General features: G+C 48.1%; 3 protein-coding genes across 10 annotated transcripts in view; 1 reads left to right on the top strand and 2 right to left on the bottom strand.

Moving 5' to 3' along the window:
* The window catches only part of LOC111152756 (UTP4, small subunit processome component), a 36,446-nt gene extending 34,649 nt beyond the window's left edge, over positions 1 to 1,797 (bottom strand). Inside the window, exons 1-2 of one of the 3 annotated variants that reach the window (XM_022511366.1) lie at positions 1,742 to 1,797; positions 399 to 559 (exon numbers count right to left, since the gene is read on the bottom strand). In XM_022511366.1, the coding sequence (XP_022367074.1) occupies positions 399 to 557 (159 nt within the window). In that variant the 5' untranslated portion in view covers positions 558 to 559; positions 1,742 to 1,797. Of the gene's footprint in view, positions 1 to 398; positions 560 to 1,448; positions 1,479 to 1,737 lie in introns of those variants that run through there. The other 2 variants (XM_022511367.1, XM_022511368.1) reach the window with 2 other exon arrangements.
* A 78-nt stretch (positions 1,798 to 1,875) lies between these two features.
* LOC111152758 (chromosome transmission fidelity factor 8) lies at positions 1,876 to 12,663 on the top strand. Of its 5 annotated transcripts, none has more exons than XM_022511374.1 (4): positions 1,876 to 1,932; positions 9,280 to 9,337; positions 9,597 to 9,714; positions 10,117 to 10,736. In XM_022511374.1, the coding sequence occupies exons 2-4, from the start codon at positions 9,315 to 9,317 to the stop codon at positions 10,339 to 10,341; spliced, it is 366 nt and encodes a 121-aa protein (XP_022367082.1). In that variant the 5' UTR covers positions 1,876 to 1,932; positions 9,280 to 9,314; the 3' UTR covers positions 10,342 to 10,736. The 5 variants fall into 5 exon arrangements, with proteins under 5 accessions (XP_022367082.1, XP_022367080.1, XP_022367083.1 ...); XM_022511375.1 differs by lacking the exon at positions 1,876 to 1,932 and adding an exon at positions 7,781 to 8,128; XM_022511372.1 differs by lacking the exons at positions 1,876 to 1,932; positions 9,597 to 9,714 and adding an exon at positions 2,312 to 2,329 and having other exon boundaries at positions 10,117 to 12,663.
* On the bottom strand, positions 12,334 to 21,111 carry LOC111152757 (hyaluronan synthase 3). 2 transcript variants are annotated; one of them, XM_022511370.1, is made up of 3 exons: positions 20,470 to 21,111; positions 17,316 to 17,417; positions 12,334 to 12,459 (listed from the first exon to the last, which is right to left on the bottom strand). In XM_022511370.1, the coding sequence occupies exons 1-3, from the start codon at positions 21,109 to 21,111 to the stop codon at positions 12,352 to 12,354; spliced, it is 852 nt and encodes a 283-aa protein (XP_022367078.1). In that variant the 3' UTR covers positions 12,334 to 12,351. The 2 variants fall into 2 exon arrangements, with proteins under 2 accessions (XP_022367078.1, XP_022367077.1); XM_022511369.1 differs by lacking the exon at positions 12,334 to 12,459 and adding an exon at positions 15,481 to 16,465.
* Between the last annotated feature and the right edge of the window lie 299 nt (positions 21,112 to 21,410).

Raw genomic sequence — 21,410 nt, 5'->3', positions numbered from 1 at the left:
AGAAGCAAGCTTCCTGCTGAGCATGGAGCCTGATGTGGGGCTTGATCCCAGCACTCTGGGATCATGACCTGAGCCAAAAGCAGGCACTTAACTGACTGAGCCACCCAGGCACCCCAGCAGCTTCCTTTTTTGTTGTGCCCAAAAGATGCAGCAAATCTCAGTTTCCAGATGACGGTGAGCCACCACAACCCCTAGACAGTATCTTTCTGACATTACACAGCTCAAAACTTTGAGCTCAGACAAGAGACTGCATATTAACTACACAAGTTACCTAGTTCTAAACTCCAGAGAGAGTCACTTTCTTTTGATCTCTTTGAATACAAAAGACATATGAGATGTAGAACTGAACTTAAGAAAATTAACTCAGCAACACCGAATCAGGCTTCCAAATGACTTACTTTCTCCTGAAAGTAGTTTGCTGACAAGTTATAAATTTCCACAGTGCCATCTGTTCGAGAAACAGCCAATCTGTTTGACTGGTTATTGTAAGCCACGCAGCGGATCCCTGATGGAATATAATTAAAGAAACGTACTCGATGGACCTTAAATTCACCCATTCCTGTTGGGGGGGAAAAAGAGTCATTATTGCTAAATGTTAACAGCAGTACGTCACATGTATTGTTTCTTCTTAGTGTTAACAGCAGCATCTCACGTGTATTATTTATTATTATCACTGTGCTGGATGGAAGAGTCCAACTGTATCTCACTGAGGTTCACTTCTAAATAGCTAAACAATGATGTTTTCACACCCCACACAAGAATCTATGAAACCATCCCCAGAAGCACAGGATGCTTCAGCTAAAAATGAAAAGATCAACATATAGAGCATGTTCCAGACTCTTAATCCTGCCAATTACCTGAAGTACTCTGGGAAAGAGGGGTGACCTAAAACTGAAAATAACCTCGTTCTCTAATTGGGAGTGCACACTTAAAGGAAGGGAGGCACATCGTGCTGACCAGTTGTATTCGAGGCAGAAACTAAGATACTCCTTTCTCTTTTGTGTGTGAAGTATCTTGGCGGGGGTGGGGTGTGAAGAGGAGGGTAAACACCATTAACACTCTCAAGAAGCAAGAAATATTGACAGCCTAAATAAGTCTCTCGATATCAGGGCCGCAGAACTCCATCAAAATCATCTGGAAAATGTTTTTTTGTTTTGTTTTGTTTTGTTTTTTTTAAATGCAGGATTCTGGGTCCCACTCCACAGCTCCAGAGTTCCAATCTCTTGGTTGGGGGAGAATGGGGGTGGGGGAGGAGGACTAGGCATCTACATTATAGCAAACACTTCTCCCTAACTTTACAGCACGTTAAGTTTTCAAATTACAGACTCAAGCTAAAGTAGTGAAGTGAGGCTGACGGGGCAGGCAGAACCAAGAACCCCTCAAGGAAAGGAAGCAACGGGACTTAGTCTGGCATCTGTCAACTATCCCCTCCCCGACACCGCACACACACACACGACGAAGATAGGGGCCGACTCTGGTTCGGCCCTCACTCTTCCTTCAAGGTTAGGAAGCCGCGGGCAGAGCAGACGCGTTTGGCCCGGCCCGGCTAAAAGGGCGTCTGAAGCGCGCGCTTCAACTCCGCCGCCCCTTCCCTCTCTGGGTATCTACGGAGTAGCCTCCATCAGGCCTCCGCACAGGGGGAACTGCGAGCTACACCAGCGTTGGCCTAGGGCAGGCCGCACCCCCATCAAATTCCTTTATCTCCCAACAGCTTCCCATACCCCTTCCCCAACTCACCTACCTACGGATGGGGACTCGCCTCTCTCAGCCGCGGCCCCACGTGCGCGCGCGCTCGCGTGCTCTGCCCCGGAAGTGCTTGCGGCGCAAGGCCGGAAGTGCGCAGGCAGTGCTCGCGGCGGCGGCGACGGCGGCGGGAGGTTCGGTTGTCGCCCGTTGGCCGCGCGGCGCCGCGCTCGGCGGCCGCCATTGCAGGTCAGGCCGCGGGCGGGGGGCGCGGGAGGCCGCGGGGAGAGAGGGCTGAGTCGGGGATGGGGGTGAGGGTGCGAGGGAGTGGGAAGCTAGGGAGCTGGGGCCGGGTGGGGCGCTCGGCTCGAGGAGAAGAATGGCGAGCCGAGGGGCGGGGAGCGGCGGGCGGGGGAGGGGCGGCCGGGAAGGGGGAGGGGAGGCGGAGAGCCGCGGAGAGGTGGGGGCAAACCCAGAGGGGCCCCCGGGGTGGGAGGGCCAGGAATTGTGGGGGAAGGGAGCGGTGTATAGACGGAAGGCGGAGGAAAGGAAGGGAGTGAGAGGGGCGGAGCGTGAGAAGGGCGGAAAGGGTGGCCGAGCGCGGGCGGAGGACGGAGAAGGGGGCGGCGCGGGCCGGAACCTCGAGGTACGTGCGGGAAGGGGCTCTTCCCCGGGTGAGGAGGGAGTCCAGAACGTGAGGTGTGCGGGAATGTGGTAGAACTGGAACCCAGAAAATAGCGGGAATATCAGAGAGGGGACTTAGAGGGGGGGCCTGGGGGTGTAGGAATGTGAGGTTTGTTCTCGAGGGGACATTTTAAGTCGCGGGGGGAAGCTGCTGGGAGAGATAATTGGGAAGGTGGTTAGGAGGAAGAGTGATCGAGGTTCTTTTGTGGGCGGAGTGAGAGACTAAGAGTGGGGTCGGTTCGGGTTCTGGAGGCGCTAAGTACTTGAGATTGAGGAGGGAACGGAACGATTTGGAGAGGGTGTAGAAGAACGTTTAAAGAGTAATCTTTGGGAGGAGGGTGGACGGTTTGAGGGGTGTGGAGGAATGCAGTTTAAAGAATAGTTTCCTTGGGAGGTAGGAGAAAGGGTTAAATATATTGGTAGGAGGTCCCAGCGAAAGTCTGGGGTGAATTGGAGGGGGTTGGGGAAGAGAGGGGAAGCGGATTGAGAAGTCCCAGAAAGTGGGCGGGATTAGACATAGGAAGTGTTTGTAGCTCCAAATGAAGGGATGGAAGGGGGCCGGGGGAGAGGGTGGAGAAGATGGGGGTCGGTGGGAGGAGAATCCAGGATACTGTGAGACCTCAAGCCGGGCTAGAAAGAAGGAGCTTTGGGGAAGATAGGGGGTCATCGCAGTAAGAGAAGCAAGGGTTGAGATGGGGCTGCAGAGTAGCAGAAGATGGAGAAAACTGGAGTAACTCAGATCGACTGAAGCCATCTTTTCCACCCATTGTCTGCAAATACCAGTAATTGATTCCCCGCATCATGGGAATCCTAAAATGTGATGGGAAAGTATCACGTGTATGCATAGTATCTACACATGTTTTTGAACACACTCTTCACTAATGAAAAGTTTGGAAGCATTCATTTCCACCTACCCTCCATAGCCCCTTTTTGGAGGGGAGCAAACTTCTCATTTGGAAACAGAATTTTAGTACTTAATGACATATGCTTGTCAGGAGACAAGATTTTCCCTTTGAAACTTAGACCATCCCCTTGAGTAACAAACCACAATAACACTGCTAATAAAAATAATCTGATTCATTTGTATATGAAAATTTCCTGAATTGTTCATTTGATGGAAAGGCACATAGAAATACAGTCGTCTTTAGAGAAAAGAGAAGAAAACTTTCAGAACTTAGTCCTTGAAGCAGTTTGGTGAAACTTGACTGTCATGTTTGAATTGTTCTCCCATCATGTAAACCTGGTTTTACTCTGATAACCTGCTGCTTTTGTAGGAAGGTTTAATGCACTATAAACATTAAAGTAATTATTCAGTATAGAATTTAGATAACTCTTGAGCATATACTAAGAAAATGCCATGTTCCCCGCCAGTAATAAGTAGTTTGATCCTAAAGTCTTACCATGTTTTAGGCACTACACTGAGGACTTTCCATTCATAACCTCATTAAGTTTCCACAACAACCCTTTGGGATAGTTTCTTTCTTATGCCCAGTTTATTGGTGGGGAAAGTGAAACTTAAAAGGTTAGATTATTAATCCCATGCCACACATAGGCTAAGTAACAGAATCCAGGTCTGACAAGTTGAGCTCTCACTGCATTCCTAAACAACCGACCCTGGGACTGAAAAACAGCTCAGTAAATGCTAAGTGTGGGTCTAGCAATGTGAAAACTTTTTGTCATGTGTTTAATTTTTTTAAATAAAAAATGAATTTTTATGTTAAGAATTGTAAAGTTAACCCCTTTATTTGCTTTCTTAAGAAAATACAAGATGAAAGGTCGTAATGAAAATTTATAAGCTACTATTTAGCTCTAGTAAAATTTATTTTTAATCACCATTGAGTCCACTTGTTTGGGTAAAAGCTGTATATGTTCTGTTTAATTGGATCCATACTACTGCCACATTATATTTTGGGGGCAGTTACCATTATGAGGATCATTGCTCATTAATTCTGTTGTAAGACATTACTAATCTTTTAACAGTTCAACATTTAACAATGCAGAAAGCAAATTCTAAGAGACTAAATTTTGTTGAAGATTAAAATGAATCAGTGACAAAGAATGTTCTCTGTTCTTTTGGTTTATTTTGCCTTACACTTGGTTTTGAATCTTGAAGATGACGTTGAGTAGATCCCTGGAGATTTCCTTAGAGATTTCAAAAAATCTAAATCTCATCAATTGAATATCATAAAAAGTCTTGTTTGTTTTTGACTGCCTACCCCACAGATGCAATAGGTACTTTGGCTGGTAGTTGTATAGGTTACTTACATGCCATTTTGTAGAAATGAGAAAGGCTGATCTTTGTAATCAGAAGTTATACAGAAATGTGTTTGAGGGGCTGTGGGAGAGGACTGCTGGAGATGCCATATTATGGAGGGATTAAGGTTCCCATCCCACTTCCTAGGTATGTGACCAGTTACTTAACCTTTAGTGCATGTTTCCTCATCTGTAAAATGGTAGTAAGAGTGCTTACATCATTAAAGTTGTTCTCAACGATGAAAGGAGAAAATCAGATTAAGTGTCCACAGAAGTTTAGCTGTGGTAGAAATGAAACTTTTTGTATTATAATGCTCTGCCTGGGTTTTTCATCTCAAATTGTGTTTGTACTCTGATTTTTTTCAGGCTTTTTTTCAGGTTTTTCATAATAACTATAATAGTAACTAAATTCAAAACAGAGGTAGAAGTCAAAGGACAGTTAAATAAGGTATGTCCCAGATTGATAGAGTTCCCACTTCAGTCTTTTGAATTTTGGGTAGGTTCCATTGTGACTCTGGTTTGGTTTTGAAATGCTGATTCTTTTGCTGTGCTATAGTTTGTTTGGGGTCTTAAAGTTACTTGGACCACTGTCCTGAGAAGCAGTAGTGTGTTGACTTTATGCAGGACCTCCATGTCTTAAGACAGGATGATCTGGAGCAAGCCGTTTCTACAAATTTTGAAGCCCCAGAAAAGACTTTTTTTTTAAACAGGAAAAATATTGAGTGTTAGTTAGGATATAGAAAATACTTTAGGAAAAGTTTGCTTTTGACTAAGTTAAGACTATAAAACTGTATTGTTTATTTGGTGATGTGAAGGCCCAGAAAAATTAAGCAGGAAAAAATGTCCTCCTTTTTTTGACAGATGGGGGTGGAAGGAGTTGAAATCATTTCAGGAGAAAAAAGTTTGGGGGTTTTTCCCCCACTTCCATTGCTCCAGGTCTACACTAGTTATGGCCGGTGAGACTCCACTCTGAAGTACAGTGAATTAAATGTCTTTCAAAAAGTGACATTGCCAAAATTTTTCCTTGGCTGTACAGTTACACATACTGTCAGCCTAGAATTAGTGTTCTTTAACTGTAGAGAAGTTGGTCATCACCAAATCTGGGATTAAACTCCAGACTCTTGAGAGAGTTGCTAAGCAAACTCTTCCATTGACTCCTTTTAGTTTCATGGTTTGATAGACTATTTTTCAGGCTGTGTCTTCACATGTTTTTAATCTGCAATTTTTGTACAAGCAATATCTTAGAACAAACATGTAGAAATTGTTCTACTTGTCTTCATTGTTGGACTTAGTTGAGACTGAAAACTTAGGATTTTTTTTTGTTTTATAGGAACTATAACGTTACATTTGTTATTACTAATAGGATTTGATTTGTATTATGTGCTACTCCACTTCGTTTTCCTACTGACAAGAGTATAGGGACAGATTGGGCTGCATGTTACCAGATTCTTTTTAGTCAACTCCACATTAAGTGAAATACACATTCCCTGTCACCGCCATCAAGTGTGTTCTCAATGAAGTACCCAGGTATACCTACCTATTCTGGCCCTGAGAACAGTTGCCTAGAGTAGTTATCCCAAGGAGCAAGAAAAGGAATAATAAAAATCAGGTGATAGCCTATTTTAAGGCATTAAAGTAGAATTTTGAAGATTTGTTTATTTGAGAGAGCATGCATGCATGAGTGGGAGGGGCAGAGAGGAAGAGAGAATTTTTTTTTTTTTTTTTTGGAAGAGAGACTCAAGTAGATTCTGTGCTGAACATGGGGCTCAGTCTCACAATCCTGAGATCATGACCTGAGCTGGACATTTAACTGCCCCACCCAGGCACCCCTAAAGTGGAATTTTAAAATTTGCTAAAAGAATGCCTTCTGCTCTTTCTTACTAACTCAGTAAATACACTCCCATGTACATAAATGTAGCCAGGCCAGTCTACAAGTTCCTGTGAGCTAGACCCTTACAAGTGGGTCTAAACTTCATTTGTGTTCACATCTGCAGCTTCCCAGTGGGACTAGCATAGGTTTGACCACTCTGACTAGGGACAGCAGCAGAATGGTGAACGTGTAGGCCCCAGAATTTGTATTTTCAGGAGCATTCCTAGATGTTTGCCAGTATCGAGAGATCTTCTGAGGCAGGGCCTCCTATATAAGTGGGTAAAGCTCTTCTGATCCAGCTATCAGACATCTGTTTTCCTTTGCCCCCTTGGGCCACTGTTGTGAATTCCTGTTCCAACAGGAAGTTGTCCAGGAAATGTGGAATGCACTGAAAATATCTCTGTATCGCCCTTAAACAGTCTATAGGTACTCCTCTCAGACGTGTTTCCAAAGGCCTTAGAGATTGATTTCCTTCCCTGTCGTGGTCTTCGTAGAACTTGTTTATCTGTGTGAACACTTAATTGCTTCTCAGAAACTACCTATGTATTACTATAACTATATCCATCAAGAAACATTTAGTGCATTATCAGTCATCAGGAGCTTAGTTATAAGAACCCTTTAGTCTGTATGCATTTGTTAACCTTTAGAAACTTTCCAGCTTCAGTTTCTAGTTACTGAGGTTTTTTTGATTCATGGCTAAAATATACCTACCATTCTCTAAATTATAGTCAAAATTATAGTGTGGAAATACCAATTTGCTTTTTCCATTCTCTAAAAAAAAAAAATAGCTGCTGTCTTTAAACCATTTTGCATATATGTGGTCTTCACAGTAGTTTGATGAGTCAGATAATCTAGGTGTTAGCCCCATGGTCATTAAGTGACTTGCGTATGATGACACAATGAAAAGGTCTACACGTACAGGCTGGAACCTGACTTTAAGTCTTCTGATTTTAAATTGTAATCCTTTTTTCAAGAAACCTTAGAAGAATTTTAAAAGTGCTTTTGGTTCAGTTGATGGTATTGTAGGGACTCCTTATCTTGTCACAAGACCTTTGCCCTTGAGCCCCCATATTTATTCTCAAAACATCTGACATACAGATGCCTTTTTTTTTTTTTTAAGATTTTATTTATTTGCCAGAGAGAGAGAGAGAGAGAGAGAGTACACACAATCAGGCAGAGAGGCAGGCAGAGGCAGCGAGAGAAGCAGGCACCCTGCCGAGCAAGGAGCCCGATGCGGGACTCGATCCCAGGACCCCGGGATCATGACCTGAGCCGAAGGCAGTGGCTTAACCAACTGAGCCACCCAGGCATCCCTTACAGATGCCTTCTTGATCCACCATTGTGCTTCCGACCAGCTCTCCTGTCTGCAGGGCCTGCCTGATGCTTTGATGTACTTCATTCTCACTAGTGCTTGGTTTTCTTTTGGGAGCGTAGGTTTTCTTTTGGGAATGTATTGATTATGAGTATAGATAAAGACAGGTGGCCTAGGTTCTTAAACCTGTACAGCATCTGATTCATAATAAAAATTCTGCAGGTTTTAGCTACTGTTTATATTTGAATTTGAAGACCGGTGAATTGACTGACCTTGTGTTCCCAAGGGATGTTTGGTGCTCAAGAATAGAGAAGTTCTGCTGTCCTGTAAGCCAATATACTTTTCTCTGGAAATCCAAAATGAGGGTTAACATTATCAGTCAAGAAACCTGTTTAACTTTTTAATCCAGTGTTTGCTAAGCTTGCACAGTTACACCTATTAACATACAGTGCTACAATTGGCAGACATTAGACTAATAACTTTCCACTGAGTTCCATTGATTTATTGGAAACACTTACACAGAACGTGTAGTTTAGATCCCCCATCCCTCAGGCCCCTGTGAATCCACGGTTCCTAGAAAGACAAGTGAAGCCAGTTGTCTCAGGCAAAAAATAATCATTTTAACCATTCGTTTAGAGTACCACAAACTTGCCACCAGGTGGTACTGTTGCATAAAATGAAAGTTGATTGAGTGTCGGGTATACCTCAGTGAAAGATAGTCAAGGCATATAATGAGAGTCATGTTAGATAGTTGCTTACCATTCACCAAAGTTGCCTGAAGGACTTTTTTGCTAATTGGCTTTTGTTAAAGGAGGTCCCTTGAACCTTGAAAGACAACTAGAGTGTTAGACATGAAATTCGTATTTTTATAATACCAAAGGGAAAAGTAAAATCTAAATGAATTGTTTTTTTGTTTTGTTTTTAAAGATTTTATTTATTTGACAGACAGAGATCACAAGTAGGCAGAGAGGCAGGCAGAGAGAGGGAGAAGCAGGCCTCCCGCTAAGCAGAGAGCCTGATGCGGGTCTCGATCCCAGGACCCTGAGATCATGACCTGAGCCAAAGGCAGAGGCTTAAAACCTACTGAGCCACCCAGGTGCCCCAAATTCTTCAGTGTGTGTGTGTGTGTGTGTGTGTGTTTTTAACATGCAGAATAGAAAATAGAACATTCTTGAGAAAGGCAGATTAGCATAGTGGTCAGCAGTGTGGGCTATAGTGTTATGTTTTATGTTCAAGTTCTGGCTCATTGACTAATAAGTACATGACCTTACTTTCCATAGCATTATTGACCCGTGGTGATCTTAAGCAATGTTGTATCAGTTGTATCAGTGTCAAATAAAAAACATTTACTACTTAAAACATTTTTAGGGAAATGAAATAAAATCTGTCTAAAGCACTTAGAAAACTGCTTCACACACAGTACATGATAAATATTAGCTATCATTATTATTATCCTAAATTTTTTTTTCCTCTACAGCTTACTTTCAGTTGCTTTTTAAAGACGGAAAGCTCATGGTGCAAATTGTTATTTCCAGGTGAGTACATTTTGAGACTTTTTTGTTTAGCTCGAATGATTAGGGTTATGTAGGTTTGACATTTTCCTGGAAGAATCAGGGTCCTCAGGTGCATTGCACACATCCTTGCATTTCGTCTGTAGTTCAGTGCCTAGCACTGCCTAATTTCCCAAGAACTTGTGCTCAGCAAGGAGTTCCTTTGGGCCTTGAATGGTGGTGTAGGACACTATTCATCCTTCACCCCTCAAAAATATTGTAACCGCCAGCCCTTTGCTTGCAGTGCTGGGGCTGGAGGCCTGGCAGAATGGGTGCTGATGGAGCTACAGGGGGAGATCGAGGCTCGCTACAGCACTGGATTAGCTGGAAACCTCCTGGGAGACCTACATTACACCACTGAGGTGAGGGGACTTTTCTTTCCCTGCCTAATGCCTCAGGAAAGCAAGCTACACCAAGGTGGTGCTCCCAGGACCCAGAGTGAGGACTGCCCTCAGGTTTGTTATTCGAGGTCTAGCTAATCTAAGCTCTCTGCTTGTTCTCCCCTGACCCCTGCAATAGCAGGGAAACTTAGCTTTGGGGAATCTGGAAAAATCACAGTTCTAAAAAGCGGAAACTCTCTTACCTGGGGCTAGAAAGAGTAAAAAGGGTATGAGGGTGGTTGTCTGATATGGCTCTTAAACAGCAGTAGAGTCATGCCAGGGAGTGGAGGTGCCAGTATTGCTCGCCAAGAGCATCTCTAGAAGGCACCTGAGTGTTATGACCTTGCCCTGAACCTCAGGCATTTCATTCTTGTTCTGCCAAAGGGAATCCCTGTGCTGATCGTGGGGCATCATATCCTGTATGGAAAAATCATCCATCTGGAGAAACCTTTTGCTGTCCTTGTCAAACACACTCCTGGGGAGCAGGACTCTGATGAGCTTGGCTGCAAGATTGGCACCCGGTACCTGGTGACAGCACTCATCAAAAACAAGATCCTTTTCAAAACTCGCCCCAAACCCATTATCACCAACGTCCCCAAGAAAGTATGAAAGAACCCCGGATTTTCCCTAGAGAGCGGCCAACTCCTTGGACTCGTGCTCAGTTGCCACCTCGAGGACGGCTCGACGGTTCCCTGGGACCACAGGGTGGTCCTGTTTTGAACACAGGCCACCCGCTAGGCATGAATTCTGATCCCTTCCTTATGGCATCCAGTTCTCTTGGTGGAAATCTGGCCCCATTTCCAAGGAACCCATCGCCTTTTCCAACCTCATCAGGCTCATTGGCTTCAAATCCAGCACCTTTCCCTGCTGGTGCTCGTGACCCAAGCATGGCTTCTTTTCCAAGAGGGATGAATCCCACTGGTGCAGGTGCAGTTTCTTTCCCAAGGCCTGGTGGCCTCTTGGGCCCAGGCCCAGGGCCATCCCTAAACCCTAGGGCAGGGGCTCTTCCAGGTCCAGGGCCTCTGTCTAACCCAAGGTTAGGGGGTCTTCCAGGGCCAGGTCCTATGTCTAACCCAAGGTCCGGTGGTCTCCTGGGAACAGGTCCTGACCCCAGAAGTGGCGGCCCTGTGGGCCCTGGGTCTGGGCCCAACCTGAGAACAGGTGTCCTGTTGACTTCTGGGAATGGTCCTCCTAATCCTAGGCCCGTTGGCCTGGGTCCAGGACCAAGTCCTAATCTGAGGTCAGGGTTTGTTAGTACAAACCCTGCCCCGAGGTCGGGTATGTTTCCAGGCCCAGGTCTTGGGCCCAGCCCAAGGGCTGGTGGCCTGGGCCCAGGCCTTGGGCCCAACCCAAGGGCAGGTGGCCTGGGCCCAGGCCCTAATATGGAAACCAGAGCAGGTGGCCTCCTGGGCACAGGATCTGGTCTTAACTTAAGAATGGCTGGACCTCAAGGCCTAGATCTTGCCCCCATTCTAAGAGCAGCAGGTCTTTTAGGAGCAAATTCAGCTGCTTTCTCACAGGCTTCTGGAAACATGGGCACAAGCCCATCCTCTATGGCAAGAGTACCTGGACCCATAGGCCCAAACTCGGGTCCTGTCTCTCGGGGAATTGGCCTTCCAGGGCCAAACCCGTCTCCCATGTCCAGAGCTCCTGGCCCCCTAGGTCCTAATTCAGCTCATTTTTCAAGGCCAGCTGGCCCCATGGGGGTAAATGCTAATCCCTTTCCAAGAGGGACAGGTTCAGGGGGGCTGAATCCAGTTTCCTTCTCTCAGTCCTCTGGCACATTGGCTTCAAATCCATCTACCTTCCAGAGGTCTGCTGGCCTCCAGGGCTCAAGCCCAGCAATTTTCCCAAGAACCTCTGGGCCACTAGGCCCCAACCCAGCTAACTTCCCAAGGGCCAGTGGCTTACAGGGTCCAAGTCCGGCTGCCTTCCCAAGGTCTACTGGCCCATTAGGACCTGGTCAGGTTAATTTCCCCAGGTCAGCTCCTGGGCCCCTGGGTTCTTCTCCAGCAGGCCCTGTGGGTATCAACCCAGGTCCTTTTGCAAGGCCAACTGGGACCCTGGGTCTAAACCCATCTTCCTTTCCAAGGATGAATGGCCCTGTGAGCAAGACTTTGGTCCCATTTCCTAGAGTGGGGAGCCTCCCTGGCACAAACCCAGCTGCTTTCCCCAGACCAGGGGGTCCAATGGCTGCAATGTACCCAAATGGAATGTTACCCCCTTAAACACCGTTTTCTCTCCAGGACCACTTTGGTTTTCAAGCACCGTGGTTCTGGGCAGGGGCTGTGTTACAAGTAAAAGGGTAGATGTGGAGCTACCGTCTGAAGTACATAGCTGGGGCTCAAGTTCAGATGAGCCATCTTTTTCCTCTGCTTTCTTGACTGAAGGTGAAATGTTCTATGTGGGAGATGGACTACTACAGGTGGGAATGATCCTGACCTTTAGAGAAAGGATCTCCAGCCCTCCAGAAGCCTGCTGTGCATTTGTCCCACAGCTTTCTGCCCCTTGTTTCTTAACTAGCTTCTTGAATTGTTCACGTGGACTTTTCCTCAGGGATACATTGGCCTGCAGGTCCCAGTTCATATGTAGTCCTCTGCTCACCACTGGAGAATCAGCTCACTGCTCTCTAGAAATGTTGCATTGGTGAACGGACCATGCTTCAGCAGCTCTGACCTGGGCAGCTTGGACCTGGTCATCTTCTACTGCCATACCTTTCCCTGGGGGCTTGAACACAGAACAGGGAGGTGGGCAACCACGTCAAAGACCCACCAAATACAATGTCTGCTTGATTGACTGGGCCTGCAACTTCCTTCTCCTGGGACTTAGAGGAGGCCAGAATCAAGGCTCCACCGCTCATCTAACTCCTCTCCACTAGTACTCTGATCAAAGAACCTCAAAATTTAAACTGACGTGGATGGGAATTGGGGTGGGGGGGTGGGGGGAGAAAGGGGAGAAATCACTGTGCTTTGTTCAGCCTGACGTGAAAGGATGGTTGGTGTTTTTCCTGCTTGTATCTTTTCTTACCGTTTCTTTAATAAATGGGATGACAGGGCTGCCGATGTCACTCCATTTCGTTACCTGTTCCCGCAGGAAAGAATATTTTCTGCTTTTCATTGTTTCAGCTTGGCCACAGTTCTGTGTTATCTGCCAGGTAAAATGCTGTCACTCAAGGGGGAAGCAAGCGACAACTTTTAACCTTAGCTAGGACTCACTAATCTGCCAGTGATTTCACCAGAAACCTTGCCCATCCTCAACAATTAAAAGTTAAGCCACGGGAGGTGCAGTTACCAACAAGGTGAGTCTGCTGTATACCCCAGGTCCAGAGGCAGCTGGGACTACTTACCCTGTTTGAGTTCCACTGCCAACTATCTTGACAGAACTATTTCTATCCCAAGGACCTCTTCTGAAACTGGAATAAAACCAGTTTAAGTACAAGGAGAAAGTTCAGAGATAACCAACATTATGTGAGAATCTTTATTTTGACAAATAAGTGCAGTATAAAATATTAGACCTGAAAAGTAAAAAAAAAAAAAAAAAAAAAAAGTAAAAATAAATATGTTTACAAATTATTGTAGAAAGAATACAAAAGGGTTAAAATTCTCAATGAGGAAAAACCAAAATGTGTCCAGTTGTATAAAGGCTCTTCCCTTGCAAGAAATGGGGATAAAGCTGAAGACCCAGTTTGGTTTCGCTGTTGAAAAAGGTACAAAATAACTTAGAAAAACCAGTCGAGGTCAAACGTTGTGAGCCCACTACTTGTACCTGCCTACTCTTGATTTGAGCAAAGTTGATAACCACAGTGCAAGGCAGAGCTGACGGTAGGACAACGAGGAGTTTTCCATCCAGGAGTCTATCCTACCTTCACCTTCAAGTAAAAGCTGAAGAAAAACAAGCCCTTAGTGAAGTCTGAGCTCTGCAGTTGGCTGACCGGATTTCCTCCATTGTAGTGCTCAAAATAGTTTACTTGGCCAGCAAAAACACAGAAGAGCCTGAACAACTGCCTTTAATAAATGCCTGCTGCCTCTTCCAGCCTTAATGGGTCAGGCCCAACACCACCCAGCAGTCTTAGCAGAAGCTTGAGGTGTATGTGATGCAGCGGTGTTGGCTGCACCTAGAAAACCCTTGTGTTCATGGGAGATGAAAGAAAGCACCAGGGTTTGCCAATCTGTGGCTCAGAGCACACTTTGTTCCTTTGTAGGAAGCACCTGGGCACACTAGAGGCTTGCCCCCTCAAGTCCTTGTCTACCTTAGTGCTGGTTCTGAGGGCTTAGCAGGCCCTGCTGAGAATGGACATTTGGAGAGGGCGAGCAGGCACACATGCAAGTATCCACTAAGTCAAAGGCTTAGTTGCGATCCCAGGTTTCAAACCCAAGAGCCGAGAGTAGTCTAGATTGCAAAGCTCTAGAAAATGCCTTCCCTCTTGCCCCCCCAAAAGCAGAAGAGAAAGCCTCAAGGGGCATGAGAGAGAAAGGAAGAACCTTAGGATTTGGGAACCAATTCCATCTCTGAGTTTGGTTTCTGGGAAAAAGCAAGCAAGTGCAATAATGACTTGGCTCTAAGAATTCCCTGGAGAAGCCACTGAGGATAATGCACAGTCTCAAAGATGACCAGCTCGGATTTGAGGCTTCACTTAGGGAATACTGAAAAGCTTTCCCTGGAGATGATTGTCAAGAACTGTAGCCTGAAAGTCCTGCACGCTTAGCCAGCTGCTGAGGAATCTGTCCAAGCAGTTCCAACATTATAGTTAATTTGGTCAAAGGCTCCTAATCGGTTTTTCCCCCACCTGCTGAGGGTAGGGGTGCCTGTGGCAGAGGGGCCTGTGAGACCCAGGCTCTGCCTCAGTTGCCACCTTGAAAAACTTAGCCAATGAGAAAGATGGAAGAGGTGACTGCATCACCTCGAAGAAAGCAAAGGGAGGAGACTCTCTTAGACTCATTGGAGTTTGAGAGAGGAATTCAGAAGTATACAGGATGAAATTCCTGAGCCCTCATTCCTCTCCCCAGCAGAGATCAGACAAGCCCATCTAGATGTCAGGCAGTTTCCAGGTGAGACACACTCGGCCCAAGACCTCCTTACAGGCCCTGGCCTTTAGCACCACCACCAATCTTTGTTCCTCCTGGCTGACTTTAATTTCTAACACAGATACATATACACACTCAAAAGCAATTCAGTGCCAACTCCCTGCTAGTCTAGCTCATCCTTGGGATGTGGAGATGTGGAATGGAGTATGTCCCATAATAAAGCACCATTCCTGGACCCTGTTTTCTGATGCCCAAAGATCAGGCTTCTGGGCCTTGTATCTTAGGCACAATCTTATTGCATTGATAGCTAGATGTGGGGATGGGGGTGGGGACACATTACTAGCTGGTCCAGATCTCAGGAGTTCTCCCACCACCTCTAGTTGTGTTCAGATTGTGTAGGAGAACCCCTTGCCACAGGCTGTCACTTACCTATCAGAAGTTGCCACTGATTGGAACTAAATGGTTTAGCACACTTCTGGGTTCCCTTTGGATCCTGGGGAAGCCAGTGGAATCTTTCCCAGAGGCCACCACGCATGCAGAGGCAAGCAGATGGATGGTGTGAAAACAAGTCTGTGCCCCCTGAGCTGGAATGGTGGTGTCTCCTGTAAGCAGAACTGCCCCAGACCATATAGTACAGTCACCGTTCTTTGCACTGCAGACTTGTCCTTTGGACCATTAATACACTAAAACAGCACACCCTCCTCCCTCCCACCCCATCTTTTCTCTTCCATTCCCCTTCCCTCCCTTACCCATTGCACTTTTCCCACTCTTCTTGGGGGACTGTGTCACACCTCAGCAAAAGCTAAGCTATACTGCTCTGGCTTCTTCCCACATCGCCGGGCAATTATGGCCAGATACAACATGAGGAGGGCCACCCAGTAGCAGCCGTACAGGATGGCCCCAGAAACCAGGAAGGCTAGCTCTGTCTCACTGAACAGATCCTGGCTATAAGCTGTATAGGCCAGCCCCCCTAGAAGGACTGCCACCCAGATGGACACAGGGATGAGGCCAATGAAGTTCACCACGATGGTTTTTCGGCCAGAAGTGCCCCAGCCAGACTTGTTGATGGTAGCAATGGCAAAGATCTTGGCTGGCAGGAGGCTGGACATATAAAGAAGGGAATAGAGGGACATGAAGATCATTTCTGCGTTGCCCCGAAGGAAGCAGGCATAGGTAGCCTTGATAATGCCCACCAGCTGCACTGTCAGCAGGAAGAGGAGAATATTCCAGATGCGGCCTCGGTAGAAAAGCTGTATTACCGTGGCAATGAGGAAGAAGGGGAAGAAACCTGTGACCACTGATTCGTAGGTCATCCAGAGGTGGTGCTTATGGAACCACAGAGAGTTGTAGAGCCACTCCCGGAAGTAGGACTTGCTCCAGCGCGTCTGCTGGTTGAGCCACCGGAGGTACTTGGTGGGCGTCTCTGTGAGGCACTTGGAGCGCGCTGTATACTTAGTCCGGTAGCCGAGGCTCAGGACCCGGTTGGTGAGGTGGCGGTCATCTCCAAAACTGCACTTGCTGCCTAGGAACTTCTGATGGTACCAGTCCTCCAAGAACTGCTGGAGGAGGCTGTTGCGGTACATGCCCAGAGGCCCACTAATGCACTGCACACAGCCAAAGTAGGACTGGCAGGCCCGCTCCACATTGAAGGCCATCCAGTACCGCACACTGCTCAGGAAGGAGATCCACGAGTCATACTTGTTGAGGATCTGCAAGGGAACCAGAGATGCTGGGCCTTCTCACCTGGGGACTTGAGCCCCGGAAGAGAGACACCTGAGGCCATGAGGCCTCCTTTCCCCTGAGTCCCACAGCCCACTGCTCAGTACCTGGCCATCAGTCCTAACCCAGCCAGAGCTGGGAAACCTGAGGCTCGGAGGAGCCAGCCCTACCCACTCACTCTCCCCATCCCCTTGTTGCCCTCTGCACTGACTGTCCCAGTGACACTGCTCTAGCCTTCAGAGCCACCTGCAGTCTCAGGAAACAGCTTGTGGTGGTGGCAGAGAGAAGGGCTTGAGAAGGGTGCATAGCACCCCCCAGGCATCTGTCCTACAGCCAACTGTCTACAGTTGGAAAGCTTCTCAGGAAGACCTGATCTGTTACCAGCAGTACCCTTGGGAAGACCTGGCCCCTTAATCTCGCCATACTGCCTTCTCACCATTCAGCGCAACCCTTCCGTAAGAACAAGGCTTTCTCAAGGCTCTGAATTGGGCGGTGCTCATTGCACTACGGTCAACAAGCACCCTCTGTGATCAGTAGCCGCAGAACACCGAGCCCCTCCCAGCAGCGTGGGCTCTCTACTACATACCTGTTCAGTGATTTTCTTCTTCCTCAGGTTGAAAAAGGCCAGAAAAGAGATTGGGTACCTAGTGTGCCTTTTGATACTAGTGAGAACTATCAAAGAAGAGGCCCCCCCCCCACACATGCACTGCCCTGACACACCACAAACTCATGCACCTCCAAAATAATAGTCAAGATGCTCACTTCCCAGGCATATCCATTGGATTAGGAAGCAGAAAAGAGTCTGGACCCCACCCCCAGAAATCCCTCGTTACTGCTTACTTGGACATCTCCTCCAACTCCCCCTACTTGGGGGTCCTCCTCCAGGACTCGAAGCATCTCGATGGTGCAGGCCGGATCCAGCACGGTGTCAGAGTCACACACCTGTGGAGGGAGTGTGTGGTCAGCCCATTTTGACCTCCAGCCTGTGTCCACCGCATGCTGCTCACCTCTTCAGGACCATAATCACCCTTCCTGGATTCACTGCCACCACTAGCAAAGAGATCTATGCTAAATAGGTCAGATGAATAACAAAAAGTAAGGAAAAGGAGTTTAGATACCACATTGACAGCCAACTAGGCTGACAAAAGAAACCCTGGAGACTCGGTGTCAGGGAAACATGCTTAGCACTGGGCCAATTTTTAGCCTCTATAGGGCCAGGCTCCACAAAAATGGTCTCAGAACATTTCCCTGGAGGAAAAGGAGGTACACACTGAAATCAGATGTCAGGTACGGTGGCTAGCCCCAGGTCAGCAGACACTCCAGTTGAGGCCAAGAAATGGCTCTTGCCATGAGGCTGCTGCCCAAAGTGCTCTCCTAGATTAACATGGTCTTCCCAGTTTCAGCCTCTGGTCTCCTGGACAACCCGCACTTGAGCACACAAGTGGAGGATGTATCCACCTGGCCCTAGGTACCCCGCTAATACCGCTGCAAGGTCCTCTGTGTGCTTTTGGCCAAGTGTCTAAGATCAGGGCATGGTATGTCCAAGGGCTGCTCTCACCCGGTTTCTCAGGAGCCTGAGTCTGGCACCTTAAAGCACTTGTCCACCCTGACATGACACCTGGATTTACTCTGAATGAGCCTGGAGGCTGGCAACAGCTGCCTCCAACCAGAGCCTAGAACACATCCTGCCCACTTGCCCACCTTCCCTCAGGAGGCTTATGGTCTGATTCTAACAGGTAGCTCCATTATTAGTTGAACCCGAGCTATGAGCGCTTATCCTTTTGGCTGACTCCTTATTTCCTGGAATATTACTGAGTTGACAAGGCCCAGATAATCACTGGCAGAACAACAGAGCAAACAACTATCCACAGATGAGCCTAAACCTTGCTTTGCAAAAGCCTAAAATCCTTTTAGTAAAGTTGCTAGTGCCTGCAGGAAGGGGGCTGCCTCCTTCCTTGTTGGGTTTTCTCTTGCCAGGCTGGAAGACATGGTGGCCAGAGACAAGCAGCAAAATGTTGAAAGGGCTCCAGGTAAAGCCATCACACCTGTTCCCTCCTACCTCCCCACCAGCACACCTTGGGAGAAGGTGCCTTGAGAGCCTCAGGCCAGACTCCCGGAGCCTCTTCAGCCAACAGGCCAGGCTTTTCAGTGCTTCTGGTCTCAGGGCTACTTCCTGCCCCGTCCCTAACCCATTCTTCACGCTGCTCAGCTTCCTTCACTCCAGGTGGGTCTTTCTAACAGATCAAGGTAGGGAAGTTAGAGCTCTTGTCCGCCTGGGTTTCCCTACTGGCTGAAGCAGGGCTATCTCCTGGCACACCCACAGCAGGGCTATTGGGGGACAGGCTGAAATCCACCAAACAGGGCTGAACCCCAGGCTGCCCCAGGCAGTGAGCCCAGAGCCATAAAGAAAAAGGCTGGCTCAGGTGTGTGAGCCTATTTGTTGATCCACCAGAATGAATCCACAGGAAATGATCCGTAAAGGAAGATGTGTGGCAGGTTTGGGGAATTCTGTGCTACAAGGGAATAGACAGAGTCCCTGTGACTTGAGCATGTGCCAGGGTTCAAGGGCTTTTCCTGTGCCTGCTGAGTCTCCAGGAAAGCTTCAGAGGCCCTGTGATCCTAGATGAACTGCAGAATCAAATGCCTCAACATCCCTCCCTATAAGGCCCTAGGAAGACAGGAAAAGGCCAATGTACCAATTCATCTGAGGATGCAACTTTCAAAAAAGCCCAAACCAAAACACCGGTGGCAAGCTAATTTTAGGTGGGTACAATGGAGAACATTCAATGTCGATATACTCAACATGCCCCCAGCAAGACGGAGCTGGCACACAAGTGGGCTGCCATGACAGCCATTATTCATTCACAGGATGGGCAAGACCCTCTGGCATGTGTGGACAAGAAATGCAACAGAGAAGTGGACATGCGGGTGCTGGACCGGAAACGGGGGTTCTCAGTGCAGTTTCTACTTGGTACTGAAGTGTGTGAGCTTTTCATCAGTTCTTTCTAGGTTTTGTTATTTGAAAGTTGGGAGCTGTGTTAACTGTGTTAACCTAAAAACATTTCCAGCCTGGTGTCAATGACCTTTTTGACTGGAAGCTGGGCAGAATCTGTTCAGGGTCCTAGCCGTGCCAAGGACTGCTGCAGGATTAAGCTGCGGGATGAGCCACTGCTGTGTCCCTCCACTTCAAAACACGAATGTGACACTGGGTAGAGTAGGGCTCTCTGGCCCAGAACTGAAACAACAGTCGAGTGAGTTGGAGCATGATTTCTTCTGCTCCTTACCACACCTCCTTAGGGACAGATTCTCCTCATGTTACCAAGGGTAAGGCCGAATGGATATGGTCAGACTGCCTAGGCTCAAATCCCACCTCTGCACCTCACTGCTGTGTGACATTAGGCAAGTTACGTAACTTCTTGGGGCTTTCAGATTCACCTTCTATGAGTGGAAGTAGTAATAGTATTTATCCTCTAGGGTCAAAAGGACTAATATGTAGGGACGCCTGGGTAGGCCAGTCGGTCAAGCATCTGCCTTCGGCGCGGATCATGGTCCTGGGGTGGAGTCCTGTGCATCGACCTCCTTGCTCAGTGGGGAGCCTGGTTCTCCCTTAGCCTGCCACTCCCCCTGCTTGTGCTCTCTCTGACAGATAAATAAAATCTTAAAATAAAAAAATAAGAACTAATATGTATGAAGTGCCTACAATAGTGTGTGGTATGAATTAGGTGCTATCCACTTGGTAGCTCTTATTAGTACTGGGATACCAGGCCAGAAGTGCACACTAAGCCCCACAGGTGGGTAAGAGAAGAACCAGAATTCCATCCCTGGTCTTTATGACCCCAGGACTGCCGTTCAGAGCAGCAGTGGCCTCAGTGCCTTCTGAAGTTCAGACGAAGGATGCACACAACACAAAGGACCTCAACTGGACCTAAAATCCCTGCCCGGTACGCCCAGCCCGCCGGACACATGCACACACTCCTGGTAAGGGTGTGCTTACCTGGATGTAGTCCACTGAATCGCCAAGAGCCTTGAAAGCCGTGTACATGACCTCTCGCTTGCCTCCCCATTTCTGCATGATGCACGAAAAGGTACTGCTTCGCACCACATCCCGCACGCGGTCCATGCCCTCCTGCAGGCTGGCCTCCGTCTCCCCATCCCCCGCCTCATGGAAGTTGCTGCGCCACACGAAGAAACCAGCTTGCTCAGTGCCCCCTAGCACCTCGTGGAAGATGTCCAGCATGTAGGCATCCTCCTGGCGATTGCCATCCACCACCATAACCACCTTGAGGTCAGCGAAGGCGATGCGCTGGGCGGAGCGCAGGCACTTGCGCAGGTAGTCGGGGTCCTCCTGGTAGGCGGCGATGCAGAGTGCCACCGAGCGCCGCGACCGCGACGGCACCGGGAGTTTCAGCGGCCGGCCAGCCCGCCGCATCCGCCGGTGCTCCAGGAAGGCGAACAGGCTCTGGATGAGCAGATGCAGGCCCAGGATGGCCCCGTACAGGCCGAAAGACAGGTAGTGCTTCTCCGTGTGAATGAACTGGTAGCCTGTCACATAAGCTGCTAGGATGCCGCCCAGCACCGCCAGGGCAAACAGGCTGGTGCCCACCACACGCAGGGCTGTCGTTAGCTGCGCCGGCATCTGGAGGGAGAGAGAGGGAGGTGTAGAGTCAGGCGGAAGGCAGCATTTCCGGTCAGTGGGAGCAGGGGCATGTTCTCTGGGCCAGGCCCAGAACGGGGGAAAGGACCCACTCATTGAAACCATTGCCACTGACTGAGCGGGATGAAGACTGTGTGCCGACTCCGAAGCCAGGCCCCCAGGGTTCCAATGCCAGCTCTGCCACTAACTCTGTGTGTGCCTCTGCTCTGCCCCTTAGTTCATTCATCTGTGAAACGGGGACTGCAGCACTAACCTTGTAGCATCTTTGAGGGTGAAATGGA

The sequence above is a fragment of the Enhydra lutris genome, unplaced genomic scaffold (assembly GCF_002288905.1).
Source record: "Enhydra lutris kenyoni isolate GAN:26980312 unplaced genomic scaffold, ASM228890v2 scaffoldscaffold30, whole genome shotgun sequence".
NCBI lineage: Eukaryota > Metazoa > Chordata > Mammalia > Carnivora > Mustelidae > Enhydra > Enhydra lutris.
This window is presented reverse-complemented; position numbering and strand designations above follow the sequence as displayed.